An 18,796-nucleotide genomic window follows, 5' to 3' on the forward strand; every position below is an offset into this window, starting at 1 on the left:
CGAACGAGCTCAATCAATATCCAGCGTGAGTACGGAGTACCGTCGAATATGCTCCCCAGTCTCCGTGGATTGCAAGGTCAGAGATTTGATGATTCAACAAATGACGGAAAGTGTCCGAAAACTAATGCAAATGATGAGAACGTCCGTAATAAAATGGGCCAGTCTAGCGTGTTTGGCTGTCAGGTACCATCTCCGGGAGGCCCTTGGCCCTGGGATTTTGTGGTATCATGCCATGGATGACGGCTTACCGATGGGGTGGAAAATCGGAACAGATACGGATAATCAAAAGGTGGAGGAGGAACTCAGGGGTTTCCCGTTTTCCTTTCGGTTCGCGTTGTCATCAGATTTAATATTGTGAGGCGGTTTCGATCAAATCTTAAAAAACCCGTGACTGTGTGGAATGACTGATATGTAAGCTCGTACTCCGTACTGCGGCGTTGAACAGACACCGTGACCGAGGAGATGTTGTTGTGTGTTTTGTTGTCTTGGATCTTTGAGTCTCGAACCCCACTGACAGCCTCGTGGGAAATTGTCTCTGTCGACCATGAGCCAGCTACGCTTTTGGGTTTAGCTCCCATCTAATTTTGGAAATTTTCCATCAGGACCAGTTTGTGTACTCGTTATCGGCTCGTGGGTGACACTGCCTTTCGGGACCCGAGACCATGGCGAACAAGATGGTCCTGTGCGAGTCCAAGGGGCCATATTCGCCCACGTTCAACGCGTGATCTACCGACCACAGCCCAGGTCGGTGGTGAGTGCCATTGGGTGACAACTCCGGAGTTTGGTAAGGCGAGTCAAGTGCGTCCATGTTTGCTCCATTTCTTCCCCCCCCCCGACACACCGTGTACAGTCTTATTATTCGTATCACCGTCAAAACACTCACGGACTTTTATTACCTACCATCATATATATTCTCACTCCCACAAGAATACAGGGTAGTGGGATTTGCTCCTCCCTCTCCTCCGCCTGCTCCTCTCCGTTTACTCTCTCTTTATTCCATTCTTTGCCAGTATAAAGCCTTTTTTCCGCCATGGCAACGATATATTCTTCCCCCTCCGTTCTTTCCTTTCCCAATAATGCCACGGCGCAACTCTTCCGCTCCGATTCCCCAGGAGTAACATTCCTTTACAAGTACAAATGGATCATCACCACATTACTTTTGATCGCTCCTGGTTTCATCAGGTTCCTACAGTACCTCCTGTTCAAGGATAAACCACCCAAAGGATTGAAACTTGTCCCCGGCCCACCCAGCACCATTCCTTATATCGGTCGGGTCGACATCGATCCCATTGCGCCATGGAACTCGATGAAGAAATGGGCGGACGAGTACAACGGTCTCTTCAGACTGACGACGTGCGGCGAGATGCACATCTGGCTCGGAAACGGTGATATCGCACAGGAACTCTACTGCAAGCGTGCCTCTCGTTATTCTTCACGTCCCGAGGTTGCGGCAGTGCCTGGAAGTCACAACATGGCCCAATATCTGCCGTTGATGGAATATGGAGGTGAGTTCCTGGTCTGAACCAAACACTGATACAAAGCTAACCAAGGACAGATCACTGGCGTATGCAGAGAAAGTTCGCCCACACATCATTGAACATTGCCTACAACAACCAATACTATGGCTACGTTCCTCTGGAAGCGAAGCGATTCTTGTACAACCTCGTCAAAGACCCTCTTGATCATTATTCTCAGACCGACCGCTTCTGTGGACGAATTTCGGCAAGAATGTGCTACGGGTCTCCCAACTCCGCCGCCGCACACTGCAAGAACGCCGCAGAATTCATCCCACAGATCTCACCGTCGGCCAGTGGACCTCTGACCAACATCTTCCCATTCCTTGGACGTCTTCCCGAATGGATCAACACTTCCAAGATCGCTTGCAGACAACGACGGGAACGGGAAGAGCGTTTGTGGAAGGGTCTCCTGCGACAAGTCCGCACCGAGATGGACGCAGGTAAAGCCGAAGTCTCATTCGCACGATCATACTTTGAACGCAAGGACGCCTCGGAGGAGGGCGATGGCAAAGACTTTGGTTTCGACGAGCACGAAGCAGCATATGCAGTTGGTATGTTGTGCACGGTCGCCATCTTCACCATCGGTGGGCCACTCTACGGCTTCTTCATGATGATGGTCCTGAACCCAGAATGGCAAGACAAGGCCCGCGCCGAAGTCGACTCTGTCATCGGTGACGACCGCATTGTCGACCTCAGCGACTCTCCTAACTTGCCCATTCTCCGCGCATGCATCAAAGAAACTCTCCGCTGGTTGCCGCCCGTCCCACTCGGTGTCCCCAGACTCGTGACCGAAGACGACAGCTATGAAGGATACTACATCCCCAAGGGTGCCGTGGTGCACGCGGTCGACATCTCCATGGCCCGCAACGAGGAAATCTACCCCGACGCCAACTCATACAACCCTGCACGCTGGCTTCAACCCGAGTTCCCGACCTACCAAGAACCTCTCACAGTCTATCCTCGACTCTTGGGTTACCATGGATTCGGTCGCGGCCGACGCATGTGTCCTGGTATCGAAATCACCGAAGCCGAGTTGTTGGTCGCGTGTGGTTCTCTCCTTTGGGCTTTCACGATGAAGCCCAATAAAAATCCTGATGGCAGTCTCCAGTGGCCCGACCCGAAGTTGAGGACCAGCAATGTCATTGGCGGTCCACTCCCTTTCAAGTTTGAATTGAAGATCAGGAGTGAACAGAGAAAGGCCAAGATTGAGGAGCTTGCTTTGGCTGCGAAGATTGTGGATTAATGAAGTGTGTCTTGGGTACGGCGTTTATTTTTACCCCTGGGTCAAGTTAGTTGGAGCATGAGCATGGCACGCAGTATATACTGATAATTCATTGGTATTCCTTGAGAGTCGTTTCATTTCTTGATTCACACTTTTTCCCGCTTGAGCCGTGAACGCCCTAGATAGCTAAGCAAGCATGGCCGGTACTTTGCTCTGCTGCATCGAGCCGGAAGGCATATAGGAAAGACTTTGGTTCAAGAACTGACCTGTCCCAGCTGTTGTCTCGTTGTTAGTGACTGAACGAACAAAAGTGTGAATGAGTAAATGCTCATAGAGAGCCGTCCTTACCTGATCCACAGCCGCCTGATAATTGGAAGAATGTTGTCGATTTCTCCTTCTCCTGGAAGTACCCCGTGTTTTGTGTGGAACTTGTGGACTACTGCCTAGCTTGAAGCTTTCGACACGCTCTCGACACGGAGTAACCAGCCCTCACTAAAAACGCCTCCCGCGTACAAGGTAGAGTACGAGTAGTACCTACCTAGAGGTAGCTATCTCAGATACCGATGGTTAGGGGGAGTGCTTGCCATACTTAGGTACCTAACCCAAGGTACTCCGTTAGGTGAGTGTGATCCAGGCGGGTACCGACAATTTCACTGCAGTAAATGATGCACACTCCACGTCTCTCGCCAGTAAAGGAGGCCATACTTGTTTTTTCCCCTTCTTTTTCTCCCCCTGAACTCAAGATATGTACGTCTGTTCTGCCTACGGATTACATGTCTCTAAAGTTCGGATCGTGACCGTGATTATATAGCGCAAGTGGGGGGGAAACTAGAGGTCGCCCGTCGTTGTTTTTGACACGGAAGAACAGGTGAGACAATAGGGGAGAGAGTTCGACTCCGCTCACCAAGGAGGAGAAGATTATTGAGTCAACAAGGGGAAATTTCAAGGAGAAGGATGAACTCATTACTTGAAAAAAGTACGGAGTACTCCGTAGAGTAATAACGAGTCTGTCTGTCTGTCTGCCCGTCTTTCTGCCTACCTACGGTCATAACTAGAAACTCGCAGTAATCACGATTTAGATCATGTCAAGTCGGTATTCTGGCGCAAAAAAACCCAAACCCAAACCGACGACATGTCAAAAGATGATCGACGGTACGGATTATAACCGTCCAAATGTCAAGACGTACTCTAGTTTGCCAATAACCCTGACCTAGATACGGAGTAGGTAAGGTATACCCATTTCGGGAATGCCCAGGTGGATACCGTCGCCGACTTCGACGGGCATCTTGTATACAGCACTGTATCTGCTGGTAACTTGGTTTTGCTTCTGTACAACATCGGGCGACTTGACGAGTAATTTGCTACGAACCACGGATTACTACAGCCACCACATCAACCACCCACAGATATGATCGTGAAGTGTTGAGGAAGTACTATGTTGCCATCCCCCATTACGGAGTATTATTATTACTACTATTTGATGTCAGCTCAACAGGGGTTGATTCTTGACAGGTGCCATTCCTTCCCCAATTCGGCCACCCGCAAAGTGTCAACTCAGTTTGATCAGTGATCTCCCGTCATATTCCTTTTCTAATTCAACGACTAGACTCTCTTTGTTTCCACAAGGCTGCAAGGGAGTTCCACCGATCTTTTTCTTTGTCGCTCAACGACGAAGTCACCACGGTGTGCTCGGAGTGTAGCATTTTCAACCACACCCGGTACAGCAGCAGGTCTCCTCGTGACAAGGTCGACCATGTTGCTCTTTTCGCTGCGAGAGAGAGCGTACGTCCACTGACTGCGACACAAGTACGGCTGTCTAAACCCATCGACCAGACGATACCCTACAATATGTACGTACATACTCCTTTGACTAGTGCACGACCTCCCCGTTCTCCTTCTACTGGTCCGAGCGAGCGAGCGCCGAAACCCCACAAAGGCGGAAGATCTACAAAAAAAAGGATCTACATGACTGACCTAAAGCTCTGACATGGACGTCCTGTCCTGTCCAAAGGACCAATGTTGAGGGTTCATTAGCAAAACGGTCACGGGCTTACTCCAGAACTAATTGAATGGTTCCAAGATGTCAGTCGAGGGGCCAACTATTCACGTCGTCCAGGACGATCATTGGACTTGGCAACTCCCCCCATGAGAATCGAGATTCTCATAGGAGTATTCTCGATATTTACATGACCGCAAAACTTGAAAGAATTGCATGGTACAAACTGCATGATCTCCCCCAGGGAGTATTCGTGGCAATCTTGGCTCGGGGGATGACCGTGTCAACAGATCACCAGGGGGGAGGGGCCTCGTGCCTTTCGTGCATCCGACTTCGACTTTGGGTTGGCGATTTCGATTCCTTCTCAGCTGAAAGGACTTCCAGCACGGTCTTGTGAAAACGACCATGCATCAACCAAGCAAACCTTGAAGAGCGCAGGATCAGGGCCAGGATTTGCTGTACTCCGTACATTGAAAAAAGAACGGTACAGAGTTTCCGCTATGTTTCTGTGAGGTGTGTGTCAGTCGATCACTTGAGTAAGGCTGGCGAACTTGAGAGTGTTCAAAACCCCCTTGGCCTTGCAGAAACTAACGGAATCCGCCCGACTTACTGGAACTTGTTGAGCGACACTTTTCGCCTTCCTCGCACGGATGGTTGACAGGCCCATTCACTTGCTCGAAGACTCGAACCGCCTCTTGGCCCAAGACAATATTGATGTGGCGCTTATGCAAGGAGAAGCTCCGCACGTATATCTGCACAGACACTGAGACAGGACCTGCTACTGGACGAAAGGAGTGCGCGAGTGATGTTGATCGAGTGATGCTTTTGGATTCATTGCCGTCAAGGGACATCGTTGATGCTCGAGATGATTTCCTTTTGGAACCAAGCTATCGACTGTCATACCCTTGGAAACAATCTCCTTTGTCCCTTGCCATGAACCGCCCCTGAAGGGTCAAAGTGTTGTTGACCTTTGGGGAATTGAAGCGGTTGTGAAAAGACAAACAGATCAAAAGGCTGGGCGTCGAGAGCCATGGCCACGAGAAAAAAAGGTATATAAACCGGTCCAAGTCAGAGGGAACGGTTCTTGTTTCTGCATCTCATCAATCACTCTCGTTTCAACAAAGCAAGAACATCTCTCAAACCTCTCACACACACAAGTCCCTCCGTTTTTTTTTTAAAAAAAAACACCAAACACCAAACTCAATCAACATGCGTTCCTCAATCATCGCTTTCGGCATCGCCGCCCTCACCGCCGTGACCCAGGCCGTCCCGACCGAACAGGCCAAGCGTGACCTCTACGTCAGGAGCGCCTCTGCCGACGTGAGCTGCGGCAACGACCAGGTCATCTCCTGCTGCAACACCAACAAGGCGACCTCCGACTCCAACAACGGTGGTCTCTTGGGGCTCGGGGGCCTTCTCGACGGTGTCCTCGGTGGATCTTGCAGCCCATTGGGTCTCGGCAGTAAGATTTTCTTTTCTCTGTTGCCACCCAAAAAAAATGAAATACTGACCAAATGTCAACAGTCCTCGGTGCTGGTGTTCCCGTCACCGACGCCTGCGGTAACAACGTCGCTGCGTGCTGTACCGGCGACCAGAACGTATGTGTCCACCTACAGTCGAACCCTGCAGAAAGAAGAATTTTTTGCTGACTATCCATAACCTACATATAGGGCGGTCTTCTCAACCTCCAATGCACCACTTTGAACATCCTCTAGAGGGTGACCCAAAAGCGTGGCCTGGCGACGCGTGTCGGCGGCACGATTTTCACAATGTGATTTCTCTCTGGTGAAAATGAGCTAGTACCAATGCTCATGATTGGGAAAAAGGAAAACCCTGGGGAAAGAACATTTGTGAGGTCGACACCAAGAGAATTCTAGGCTGATCTTGGGGGATAGGAAAATGGTGGGGAAAGTGTTTTGATTCTTCAAGTAGGACAGAGGTTTGTAGTGACAGTTGGGAATCTTTTCCAAGGTTCCGACTCTTGCATACCAGTACTCGTATGGTAGATTCAATGGGATCAAAATTGGTAAATCTACTAGTGTCTTGGTGTGTTGTTTTGTTCTTTCACGATCCTGACCAGTTTAAAAGCAAAGTGTTGTTGTTTCCCTTGTTTTCCCTTTTTTTTTTTGCGTTGACCCCTTGTGAAACCTTGAGAATCTTGTACATTCGAGCGACGTGTCTCGTTCCGCACTGTAAATATGGGTGAGATACTATTACTGCAAAACCAAAACGAAACAAAGCACATCAACTCAATTCCTTGGGAGTCGCGGGGCATTGAATCGAATCGTCGATAGCTTCACCTCTTTCCAATGCTTTTTTTGTCATGGACCACAACCTGGTCCCTTGTGCTGTTCCTGTGACAACGACCAAAACATCCCAACTCCAAGCAGAATGTTTAGTTGTATATGTCCCCATCGTCGCTAAATCATTACGGCATGTCCTCCTTCTAGTGGGATATCGAATGCATCAGGGTGCAAACGACGAAAAATTCGGGAATCATATCTGTTATGATAATGGGCCAGCCGTTCGACCAGTCCACACAACTGAGTAAACCTTCCCGCAGGGAAGAAGACGGCATGGCAGCATCTCGATACACAGATACTTGCTTTTGTATGCCGAATAACACAAGAAGGAATGTATGGTTCAGCCCGTGTACGTCCGAGAGAGTGTGAGACTCAAGAGTTTACTATAATGTCGACATTTCCCTCCCTAGGATCTGAAATTCATGGAGTGTTTCGATCTTTTACACTACGACAATAACTAATGCTCTTTCGTATCAGTTCCATTCCGCCCTTTGTCTATCTAGGGTTTTGAAACTGTTCCATCAAAGACCGAGTCTTGACCATCTCTTGCACATTTACTTTTTCCCAGCTTCATGAGTTGTCGCTGAGCCTGCCGAGTTATCCGTTCCATCTGTTTTGCTGTCTAAAAAAATATACGGTGTCTTGGCTCGTTCTAGTTGTATGAGTTCTTCGATCGCTTTTGGATCTTCGGGGCTCTCGACTGCTCCATGGTCTAGAAGTATCTGTATAGTCTTCTGGCGACGATGGGCTCGTGCCACCACGAGTGCAGTTTTGCCCTTGACCTTGGCGTTGACATCTGCTCCGTGCTCGAGGAGGCTCCGGACAATCTCCTCATAACCACCGTATGCTGCACCATGTAGTGCACTTCCATATTCTTCTCCTCCTTCGGCGTTGATGTCTGCTCCGTGCTGAATTAAAATCTCAATAATCTCCTCATGACCCTTGCATGCTGCAGCCTGTAACGCACTTCCAAAGCGTTCGCCGCTCATGTTGACATCTGCTCCGTGCTCGAGAAGGATTTTGACAATCTTCTCACAACCATGGCGCGATGCATACTGAAGTGCGGTTCCATAATATCCTTCTTTGGCGTTGACGTCTACTCCGTACTTGAGGAGCATCTCGACAATCTTCTCGTGACCCTCGTACACTGCTCTCTGTAGTGCCGTTCCAAATCGTCCATCTTCAGCATTGATATCTGCTCCGTACTTGAGGAGGATTTTGACAATATCGTCATAACCTCCACACGCTGCAGCGTGTAGTGCCACTTCACGCTCCTCTCCTTCGACGTTGGCATCTGCTCCGTGCTTGAGGAGGATCTCGACAATCTTCCTGTTGCTCGTGGCTGCTGCAGCGTACAGTGCAGGTCCTCCCAAAGAGAATGATGCGAACATCTCTGGTGAATCATCTGGATCATCCCTAATTTCTTCTGCATAATCAACATCTGCGCCGCAGTTGAGGAGCAGTTGCACAACCCCCTCATGCCCATTTAGTGCTGCAGTTTTCAGCGGGTTGATTCCTACGATAAAGGCGTCGTCGCTGCTGTGCCATCTTTTGAGATTGACATCTGCTCCGTACCTCAGAAGGAGTCGTACTATTGTCTCGTGACCGTTCAACGCCGCAGATTGCAGCGCAGATCCCCACGTTCCAGCTGCATTGATATCTGCCCCCTTATCAAGAAGTAGTTGTACTGTCTTCACATAGCCATGTTCTGACGCAATGCATAGGGGAGTCCCGATCTGCCTCCCTGGTATTATCCTGTCTGAGACCGTATTGATGCTGCGACAATTGGTTGCATCCAAGACCGATCGTAACAACTCTTCATGGTCTGGAGAGGATTTTGAAGAAAGCATCATTCTACGATAGGTTTCGTGATCTCTTGACCTTTGTTGGATGCGTTTAATCTGGTACTTACCTACTACATCTTTCAGTGCCTTCTCTCTGCCAACTTCGACAGGAGAAATTTCTGCCAGCAACTCTTTCGCATAAGCTGCCGCTGTCATAGCTGCATACGATTGCCATGTATCATTCTTGTGTGAATCGGCGTAATCGCATATACCACGGATAACAGCGCATGGGAAGTCGTTCATCAGCCCTGCTGCTTCCATCTCCACGCAAAGCGCACCATCGTCTTCTCGCAGTCGATCTCGCAATGTTGCGTCCTCCACAACCTGGTTTCCTGACGCAATGACTCCGTAATGAACCTCTGGATGTGTATTCTCGCGTTGGCCTCGTTTGTGATGAAGTCCTTTACAGCTAGCTATATCACTCTCGATATCATTGTCGCAGGTTTGCAATGAAAGAGATCAGGATCCTGGGGTAAACCGAAGCGCTTTTTTGCCTTAGGATTCCGTTTGATCGCATGTGCAATGTAATCTGGCATCTTACTGTCGCGTATCTGGTGTCTTGTATGGAGGGCGCGCAAAGTACGCGGTAGTAGATCAGGTGGCTTGTTCAGCATCTATTTTCCATCATGCTGGATTACTCCTTCCCATGGATACTGTGGGTGGCTGACGACAACATCTCCCAGGCGAATGTCTATGCCTTTGTCCTTGTTGGGAATACCGCCACCAATGCCAACCATCAATCCCACTCGAAGGGCCGGGAACGTCCTCGCCATGTCCTTGCCGACAGTGGCCGCGGGAGCCAAGCCAGCCGTGGACTGGGCAAGCACTACATTGTGCGCATGAATGCGGCCCAACACGTACTTATTGTGGTCTCCCAGGGGTTGTTCTGCGAGCGCTCCATGTTCTTCATCTAGCATAGCCATGGCAGCCGCCATTTCGTGGGGAAGAGCGCATATCCATCCAACTTGGTAATCGGACACCGTAAGGCTGGAGGTCATGTCAAAGTCTTGGGATCAAGTGGAAGCAGGGTCAAGCAAATTCAGATCAAAGTTTCAGAGCACCAGGCAAGTGGGATTTCAGGAGAGGAGTGCTTAGGGGGTTGAGAAAGATAGGGAGGCGATATTTTAAGCGATATTTATCGGATTTGGGAAGAAAGAGACAGATACATCCATGGGGATGCAGGTCCGGCGACATGCTGTAGGTCTTTGTTCGTCTTTGTTCGTGAAAGGACTTACTTGCTTTGGTTTGGTCAAGACGCACCTACAATTTCAGGTAAAAAGCGCACAAGAGAGGACAAGTAACCAAATAGCACCCGTCGGCTTCAAACCTCAGCGCCAAAGAGCACTTTCCATAGGCCAAACACGCTGGAGTCGCGGTTCATTGCATCAGCAGGCATTCAATATGAAACCATCTATCCGTTTTTCCCTCAGAGAGGAGTCAGTTGAGTTGGGCATGGGGACGGGAAGTTACCGCAAGGTTGTTTGTTAGCAAGTTGATGGATGATTTTGATATCGGGAGGAAGAGAAGTCATTTTGAAGGCACGTGATGTAAGAGCTTTTGTGGTGGTTGCTCTGGCAACGACCAACTATTGACGCCTGGTCTCGAAAAACTGTGTACAAGTCAGGATGTACTCTTGATGATCAGTGCATGATCCGGGCCATCTGCAACTGCTGCCCGTTGCTTCAAACTTATACATACCTGCAGTACTGTCCTCAACGTTGTACCAGCTTTATCAAAATCAGACTCTCCGATATGGACAAGTCTACCAAGACGCCGTCAAAAGATCCTCTTTTCCAGGTGTACCTGCGCCTGCGGCCACCCATACAACCCCAATTGGCGAAGCAGAAATCCGACCCGTGGCTCATTGTTGAACCTACCACCACTCCTGTTGAAGAGAACACCAAATCGTTTCCTTCGCATGTAACTCTTCAGACTCCGAGAGATTCCAACAGACGCTGGATAGAGCAGTTCAGTTTCACCAAAGTTTTCGAAGAAGTGGCATCGCAGCTAGATGTGTTCGAAGAGACAGGAAGTATAGACATACTCAAAAGCGTTTTGCAGACAGGTAAAGATGGTCTTATTGCGACGCTGGGAGTCACAGGGAGTGGAAAGGTGTGTATCTGTCTGAGAGATGACAGGTTCTAAGCTAACCGAATGAAAGAGCCATACCATTCTCGGGTCGGAATCACAACGAGGTTTAACTCAGATGACTCTTGATCTGTTGTTCACATCAATCGGTGACAACATCAGGCGAGCGGACTCAACTCTTCTATCAGCTTTGAAGGCATCGGATGTTTCAGAAGCCAAAATCCTCTCAGCAGCCACATTTCTCGATACATCGAATAGTGATGGCGATTGGGCAGAGATATCAAATGCGAGGCTGCCTTTTTCGAGAGCACAAACACCCATGATGGTAAATCCCCGCACATTTGATCATCCTGGCTTGTTTCTATTCTTCTCATCATGGCACAAGCACATCGGCATGCTTGTCTGCAATTGATTCTTTCCCAACTATAGCACAGATACCTGGATGGACCAAAGACCAAGGTTGGGATATATGCCTAGATCTTCCCTCCTCACCCAACAGGGATCGCGGTGCCCTCCCCTCCCTCCATGACCCGTTTAAAAGGCTCAAAAAACTCATATGCTAATATACATACTGTGAAGGACTCTTATGCTGCTCCAGACCACCCGGCCTCACGCCAGAGCACTTTCCCACGGCAGCCAGACGTTTCGTCATACTCGATCGAGGTTGACCCAACCAACGAATACGTGGTTCTTGTGTCAATGTACCAGGTGTATATGAATGACATCAAAGACCTCCTTTCCTCCTCAGCCTCTTCAAACGCACCTACTATGTCGACCCGACCCAGAGCGGCGCAACAACAGAAAAAGGGTCTGCCGTTCAAAAACACAAAGATGTCGCCAGATCGCAAAGTAGTGGCGGGACTTCAAAAGATTGTTTGTGGAAGCTATGACGAAGCCATGCGAGTGCTTCGGAGGGGTCTGAAGGAAAGAAACACCGCATCCACAGGCAGCAACAATGTCAGCTCAAGAAGCCACGCATTTTTTTGCATTGAAGTTAAGAAGAAAATTGCAATGAGGGGGCACGCTGATTCCGTGACGCCGGCCTGGACTGGTGGTACACTATCAATCATTGACCTTGCAGGAACAGAGCGAATGGACAATGCGAAAACCACAGGGCTCACCCTGGCCGAAGCCGGGAAGATCAACGTGAGCCTGATGCACCTAGGGCGGTGCCTCGAGATGCAGAGTGAAGGCAGCAAGGCGGTTATTCCGTTCAGACGGTGCAAACTTACCGAGCTCTTGTTCTCCAACTCGTTCCCTTCCTCCTCAAGCCATGCAGCTACCTACCGACCGCAGAAAGCTGTCATGATCGTAACAGCCGATCCTTCTGGAGACTTCAATGCAACCAGGCACATATTGAAATGTTCGGCCCTGGCTCGAGATTTCAAGGTCTCGAGAATAGCTAGCACCACAAGCACAATCCTTCGCACCACCAGCGTATGCAAAGGAGCCAATGGGGGTCGCACAAGCCCTCAAGACATGATCAATAGTTATTTGACTGCTCAAGAGCTAGAACAAGCAACAAATGAAGCTACTCGATTTGCTGAAAAGTGCGTCGCCTTGGAGGTCCGACTTGCCGAAGAAGAAATGAAGAGAGTCGAAGCCGAAGCAGCTGCCGAGGCAGCAGAAGAACAGCTTATGGATATGGAGCAACAGGTGCGAGAAGAATGCTGGATAGAAATGGAGCAGCATCTTGAAGAGGAAAAGGAAAGATGGAGAGACGCCTGGGAACAGGAGAAGACACAAAACGAGGCGTTCATGGATGGCAAGCTGGGAATCCTGGAGAAGACCACGCAATTCCATATCCATGAAGACGCGGCTGAGGCCAGGGTCGAAGAACTTGAACGAGAGAACGAATCGCTCAGAGCGAAACTGCGGGCCCTAGAGCAGGAATTACAGACAAGAAGTCCGACAAAAAGGTCGCGCGGGGGTTCCAAATCTCCAGTCAAGGGTATCATCCTGCAGGAGACGGCCAACATCAACATTGCAACAAACCCTTTTTTAGCCTCATTAAAGGCAAGGGATAGTGATTTGACCATCAGGGCGAAATCCAGTGAGGGTGATATGCACGGAACATCTGAGATTTCTCCAAGAAAACAATCACTGAGGAGTTCCAATGTGTCTCATGCAACAGTTGAGGAACAGCCACCTACCACGGTCAAGAAGCAACGCAAATTGACGACGAGAAAGTGGGATTTGGGAGACCCCAATGGGTTTTGAATTATAGGACGACTTACCTTTTATGTTGTATTGACTATGCATAGCGATGCGCAGCAGGGCTTCTTTTCTTGATTGAGCAAGCGATTCAGATAATAGCAAGGTGTTTGATAGCCAATTCGAGCAAATGACCAAAGACTTGGTGATTGAATTATCGTTGAAAGTGATACAGGCGACGTGTAGGCAAGTGATTTCAGGTTCGCAATCCCAATTATATGGGTGATTTCGCCTAGACGACAGTGTTCTGTAGCTAGGGCTAGGGGTACGGAGTATGTACTGCCCGAAATGCGCTTGAGGTGCTACAATAGTTGGAAAACCATTGCTCCATTGTGACTAGGAAATTAGGATTTGGTAGAGTTTTTGGAGAGGATACGCAGTACGGAGCAGAGCAAGGTGAGATCAATCATATCCATACTCCGTATATCAAGGATCATGAGATTATGTTGTACGAGGTGAATACGGAGTACATCCTTGTTGTGAAATCCAACCACCAGCATTTTGAGGAGAGTGATAAAATAATAGTGGTGGCGGGGAGCTTTTTTCTTACAGGGCGATCGACGTGGCTGGGGATCTTGGGGACTGACGCAGCATCACCATCACCACCACACACACCTCAATTCCTCTCACTCGTTCTCTCCCTCTCCCTTCGTGTGTGTGTGTCTCTACGAGCATCAACAGAGTCCTTGACAAAATCGATGTTTTGTGTCTTTTTTTGAATTCTTTCGAGTCATTCGTTTACCCCCCAAAAACTTACTTTGTTCTTCGTCTACACCGTTCTCCCGACATCCCAGTGGTCACCGTCCCCCGCAATACATCCACCACCATCCAACGCACCTACCACTCAAAAGTACCGAAAAAGCACAGACACAGAAAGAAAAAAGAGAAGGGAGACAGGACAGACACATCATTTCTACTGTACATCTTGAAACTAGACAAAAAGCAAAAAACAAGACCGCAGTACAGACTCTCTGCTACACGCACGGCGCGCACCGGTGAGCACAATGCCTCCGACCGTCGCAAGCCGAATAGTGTCCAGCGACCACATCAAGACCGTCGTCTCTCGAACGGCATCGTCCACCTTGAACTTTTTATCCGCACGAGGCTCCTCTTCCTCTTCCCAGTCCACCACCCCCTTGGCGTCTGTATTCGCCCTCATCATCCGAGGCACGATACGGCTGTCCAGTCGTGCCCTCGCCGCCGACTCCCCTCCCGCCATCACACCCCGATCGCAACTGGTCGAGGAGCCCGTGTTCTTGCGACCCCGCGGCGACCACCAAGGTCTCGCCAGACGACAACAAAATGTCATCCTCGCCATCCCCACCACGTACGCCGGGTTGAACTCGGGTCCCGCTCCTGGTGCCTTGGCCGGCATCGTCCTCGGCAGCATCGCGGGCTTCATACTCGTCCTGTACGTCCTGCTGAGCGCGTTCCGTTTCGGCATCTTCGGCAACCGGCAGACGGTGGTCGAAGAAGAAATCGTCCGTCACCATCACCAGAGTCGACGGAGCCGGAGCCGGTCGCGGGCGATGACCGAAGTCAGCCATCACCATCATTCGCCGAGGCGGGAGAGGGTGGTCAGGGAGCGCGAAGAGACCGTCGTGGTCGAGGAACATGTCGAGCCGAGTGTCAGTGCCGATGATGACATTGTCGAAGTCATCGAGGAGCACAGTCCTGAACGACCGCCGAAACGTGGACCCAGCGGGAGGAGTGGGTACAGGACGGTCGATCCCGCCGAGTTTGGTGGTGGGAGCAGACCCATAAGGAAGATCAGTAGGCGGTGATGAGTCATGTCTGCTACGGAGGTATTATGAGTAGTCAAGAGAAATTGATACTGAGGTCTGTGTTTGTGTGTATATGTACAAGATGTCTAGTCCGTATGCATGTGGTTGTCACTGGTGCATGGGTTTTTTTGAGCGATGGAGTTGGGTCTGGTTTACGAGGTACTCCATAGGTGACACCTTTTTGAGTTGTGATGTGTTGAACAAATTGATCTATCAGATGACACTACATCATGTGTGCAAGTACGGAGGAGATCCCTGAATACGGAATATTTCTGGTTATTCTACAAAGTATACAGACTCCGAATCTTGTCTTTCGTTTTCCTGGCACATCGCGCTCTCGACTTACCACAGGGATGTACTACTATTCCAACATACGACGTACAGTACTCTGTCCTCGGTATCATGAAACCGTACTTCGTAAATCATCCCCTTGATCCTTTGGGGTTGAGTTTTTTTTTAAACCCCTGTACAGGAGTATTGTATTGGTTTTCTTTTTTGACTACTCATACCTCTTGACGGCCTTGACGCCAAACAAGCTCTCTGCGTTTCGATAGGCGATCAGTTCGAGTTGTTCTTGGGTGACCAGACCACTCTTTTGCAATTCCCTCATGAACTCGAGACCGTCTTCGTTTTTCGCAAAGGGGTAGTCGACACTGTACAAGATGTGTTTGGGGTCTGTATTTCTCAGGATCGTGGCCATGGGATCCACACTCCAATTTCCGCTCGTGGTGATCCAGATGTTACGATCCCAGACTTGCCTGAAGGGGCGGGCGTGTTTCCCCCACCGGACGCTCAACTGTTGGATTCGACTCAACATGAACGGGATCATTTCCCCCATGTGCCCTATGACGATTTTCAAGTTGGGCAGACGGTCGAACAGGCCACTGGCGACGAGTCGGAGGACGTGAGTCGCCACGTCGGAATGCCAACCGAAGGCGCTGGCCGAGATGGATTTCGTCGCCGAGGAAGGGTAGTTGCCGGTGTACAACGTCGAGAGATGGGTCTGCGTCGGCCAGGTGGGGTGCAGATAGACCGGAACGTCCAGGTCGGACGCGGCCTTCCACAGGTCAAAAAAGGACTCGCCGTCGTAGTAACCCCCCGTCGAAGTGTGGTTGTCGATGAGGGCACCTACGAAACCAAGTTGGGTCACGCACCGAACCAGCTCGGCAGCCGAAGAGGCGCCAGGGTCAGGGTCCGAGACTGGAAGGACGGCGAACCCTGCGAATCGATCAGGGTGGTCCTTGATCGCGGAGGACAATTGGTCATTGGCGGATCGACATTCAGACTGGGTAAGGCTGCCCGGAGCGTGTGAGATGATTTGGAAAGACACTCGACCGGCGTCCATCTGAGACAAACGAAGGGTGGAGAGGTCGGTCAGTTTGTCGGACAAGCTGGGGATGTGTATGAATTGTTCAGAGTATTGTGAAGAGATGGTAGGCGAGGCTGACGCCGCGCGGGAGAAGAAGTGTTCTTCTAGGGTTATCAGAGGGGGAATCATGGTTGAAACAATTGTTTATCTCTGGCTGTGTGGAAAGATACTAGGGTTGAGGTGAGGTAGGCTGGAGATGGAGATGAAATATATCACGTAGAGCCCCCTAATAGTAGCAGAGGGGGTGGTGAGTCCAGCGATACCGCTGAGCAGTGTAACAGAAGTATCCGAGATGCTGAGGTACGTACGGAGTAGGGGACATGGATTTATGAGATGGTCGCCTGATGTGTAACAAATATCACTGATCAACTATTCAAATCTAGTACAAGAGATGGGATAGATCAAACGAGTCTGAATGAGAGTAGATGAATGTCGTCGTCAGTCAACCTACCTACCTCTTATATCTACAAAGATATCCGTATAAACGGAGTAGAGTGGTTGATACCCCGGACATTTTTGAGGCCGATGGACCGCGGGCGCGGGGTAAACAAATCGACACATATACCAGGAATGGTAGTTGGCGGGTTTACGAGTACATCCTCCTCCAACTTTGATGTCGAATAGAATGATAAAGGGGAAGATACAAGACAGAAAACGCATCCTAATGAATTCTTTTGTAACAACGTGTTTGACCATACGAGTACTCGTACGTAGGTCCATGTCATGAGGTCATGAAGTACTTCATTACCTTGTCCGGAGATACTCGGATGTCCCAGATTCAAAACAAAAAAACATCGGCCGAATGTGACTCCGAGTTTTCGTACGTACATGAGACTGATTAATGCCTAATGTCAAGAATGTTATCAAAGTACCTGAGTAGGTAGTGAGTACCAGTTTCTTTCTTCTATATTGTCCAACAACACAGTCTTTTATCGTCGTAACAGTCATTTCGTGGTCCGACGTTTTTGACTTGTTAGAATACTCTGAAGGATGGTCAATGTGAAGAGACTGCCGTCACTGTCGCCCGAAGAACCAAAATCCCATCATGTAGGAAACCCCCCAAAGGGATTCCACAACCCATGGCCTTCGTTCAACCCTCACCACGGCGGTTTGATGGGTGGTTTCAAACTACGGTTTGGCCGGGACAGACCTGAATTCGTCCCCGTCCCTGACGATCGAGAGGGTCTGGTCCCTGTCCGGAAAGTCGACTTGACGAATCCCAACCCGGCCTTCAAAGTGACGTGGATCGGTCATGCGAGTTTCTTGTTACAGACGTCTCGACCACCGGACGGTGGTGGTGCCACAAGCCGCGGGATCAACATCCTGTGCGATCCGGTCTTTTCGGAGAGGACGTCTCCGTTCACGTGGTTGGGCCCGAAGAGATACACTCCCACGCCGTGCACTTTGACGGAGCTCCTGGAATCGGTCCCCATCGACGTGGTCATGATCAGTCACAACCACTACGACCACGCCGACGAAGCGACCCTGAAAGCCGTCTACGCGAAGAGATCCTCCGACGTTCGTTTTGTCGTCGGTCTGCACAACGCTCGATGGCTGACTTCGTTCGGTATCGATCCATCCCACATCATCGAGCTGGATTGGTGGGACGGTGTCGAGATCGGTGCTGAAGAAAATGTTGGAACGGTACGAATCACTTGTACGCCCACTCAACACTTTTCATCGAGATGGATCAATGATAGGAACCACGACTTGTGGTGTTCGTACGCCATTCAAGATCTCAATGACAACAAGAACGTATACTTTGCGGGAGACACGGCTTATCGAAGTATTCCCAACCGACACATGACCAGAGAAGAAGAGGATGCGCAACCGGTGTGTCCTACCTTCAAGAAAGTCGGGGAGTTGTTGGGACCCTTTGATTTGGCTCTACTGCCCATCGGACTGTGCGAACCCCGGGATTTCATGTCTGGTGTTCATGCGAATTCTTGGGATTCGATACGGATCCATCAGGATGTACAAAGTAAGAGGTCGATAGGAATGCACTGGGGAACTGTGCGCGGTGGGTTGTCCATGCACTATGAAGACGTGAGAACACCACCCAGGAATTGGAAGATTGCGGCAGAAGAAGCAGGGCTGAAATGGGGTAAAGAGATCGGATTGATGGATATTGGAGAGACTTTGGTATTAGATTGAGGTTTGATTGTTGAGGTACTGTACATATACGGAGTACTCGGTAATGGTGTAGTTTGTGCCATGATTAGATTTGTGCTGATGACGACCTATGAAACATTCACAAGACTAGAAATCCGTGCGAAGACCACCTCCTCTTGATAAGTTTGGTTTTTTTTTGTTTCTTTCCTCCCTTGACGCGACAGGTGTCTAAGGTTTTTGTTTTTCTGGGTACCGAGTATGTATGGAGCCCTCGTATCGGTTTCGTATCTCCCTCGACGCGATGCGAGATGATACAATATGTGATCGTAGCTGACTACTTGTACCAG

General features: G+C 49.8%; 5 protein-coding genes across 5 annotated transcripts; all 5 read left to right on the top strand.

Annotated features, from left to right (window-relative positions):
* Positions 1-872: 872 nt before the first annotated feature.
* Positions 873-2,919, top strand: PV06_02171 (uncharacterized protein). Its single transcript, XM_016402821.1, has 2 exons — positions 873-1,505; positions 1,556-2,919. Exons 1-2 carry the CDS (start codon positions 1,031-1,033, stop codon positions 2,758-2,760), a joined length of 1,680 nt encoding a protein of 559 aa, XP_016266718.1. The 5' UTR covers positions 873-1,030; the 3' UTR covers positions 2,761-2,919.
* A 2,874-nt stretch (positions 2,920-5,793) lies between these two features.
* On the top strand, positions 5,794-6,687 carry PV06_02172 (uncharacterized protein). The gene is made up of 3 exons (XM_016402822.1): positions 5,794-6,197; positions 6,260-6,333; positions 6,406-6,687. The coding sequence occupies exons 1-3, from the start codon at positions 5,945-5,947 to the stop codon at positions 6,448-6,450; spliced, it is 372 nt and encodes a 123-aa protein (XP_016266719.1). The 5' UTR covers positions 5,794-5,944; the 3' UTR covers positions 6,451-6,687.
* Positions 6,688-10,534: 3,847 nt separating this feature from the next.
* Positions 10,535-13,321, top strand: PV06_02173 (uncharacterized protein). The gene is made up of 3 exons (XM_016402823.1): positions 10,535-10,994; positions 11,044-11,295; positions 11,550-13,321. Exons 1-3 carry the CDS (start codon positions 10,635-10,637, stop codon positions 13,188-13,190), a joined length of 2,253 nt encoding a protein of 750 aa, XP_016266720.1. The 5' UTR covers positions 10,535-10,634; the 3' UTR covers positions 13,191-13,321.
* A 477-nt stretch (positions 13,322-13,798) lies between these two features.
* Positions 13,799-15,284, top strand: PV06_02174 (uncharacterized protein). The gene has a single exon (XM_016402824.1). It carries the CDS (start codon positions 14,189-14,191, stop codon positions 14,966-14,968), a length of 780 nt encoding a protein of 259 aa, XP_016266721.1. The 5' UTR covers positions 13,799-14,188; the 3' UTR covers positions 14,969-15,284.
* Positions 15,285-17,198: 1,914 nt separating this feature from the next.
* On the top strand, positions 17,199-18,579 carry PV06_02175 (uncharacterized protein). Its single transcript, XM_016402825.1, has one exon. It carries the CDS (start codon positions 17,328-17,330, stop codon positions 18,489-18,491), a length of 1,164 nt encoding a protein of 387 aa, XP_016266722.1. The 5' UTR covers positions 17,199-17,327; the 3' UTR covers positions 18,492-18,579.
* The last annotated feature ends 217 nt before the right edge of the window (positions 18,580-18,796 follow it).

This window comes from Exophiala oligosperma (assembly GCF_000835515.1).
Source record: "Exophiala oligosperma strain CBS 72588 unplaced genomic scaffold supercont1.2, whole genome shotgun sequence".
NCBI lineage: Eukaryota > Fungi > Ascomycota > Eurotiomycetes > Chaetothyriales > Herpotrichiellaceae > Exophiala > Exophiala oligosperma.

What these genes read in the sequence shown, in the direction of transcription:
- PV06_02175 (XM_016402825.1), top strand. Translation starts at nt 17,328, where the DNA reads ATGGTCAATGTGAAGAGACTGCCGTCACTGTCGCCCGAAGAACCAAAA.
- PV06_02171 (XM_016402821.1), top strand. Translation starts at nt 1,031, where the DNA reads ATGGCAACGATATATTCTTCCCCCTCCGTTCTTTCCTTTCCCAATAAT. An exon ending in GCCGTTGATGGAATATGGAG is followed by an intron (nt 1,506 to 1,555) that starts GTGAGTTCCTGG and finishes AACCAAGGACAG; the next exon opens with ATCACTGGCGTATGCAGAGA.
- PV06_02173 (XM_016402823.1), top strand. Translation starts at nt 10,635, where the DNA reads ATGGACAAGTCTACCAAGACGCCGTCAAAAGATCCTCTTTTCCAGGTG. An exon ending in GAGTCACAGGGAGTGGAAAG is followed by an intron (nt 10,995 to 11,043) that starts GTGTGTATCTGT and finishes ACCGAATGAAAG; the next exon opens with AGCCATACCATTCTCGGGTC. An exon ending in GAGCACAAACACCCATGATG is followed by an intron (nt 11,296 to 11,549) that starts GTAAATCCCCGC and finishes CATACTGTGAAG; the next exon opens with GACTCTTATGCTGCTCCAGA.
- PV06_02174 (XM_016402824.1), top strand. Translation starts at nt 14,189, where the DNA reads ATGCCTCCGACCGTCGCAAGCCGAATAGTGTCCAGCGACCACATCAAG.
- PV06_02172 (XM_016402822.1), top strand. Translation starts at nt 5,945, where the DNA reads ATGCGTTCCTCAATCATCGCTTTCGGCATCGCCGCCCTCACCGCCGTG. An exon ending in CAGCCCATTGGGTCTCGGCA is followed by an intron (nt 6,198 to 6,259) that starts GTAAGATTTTCT and finishes AAATGTCAACAG; the next exon opens with TCCTCGGTGCTGGTGTTCCC. An exon ending in GCTGTACCGGCGACCAGAAC is followed by an intron (nt 6,334 to 6,405) that starts GTATGTGTCCAC and finishes ACCTACATATAG; the next exon opens with GGCGGTCTTCTCAACCTCCA.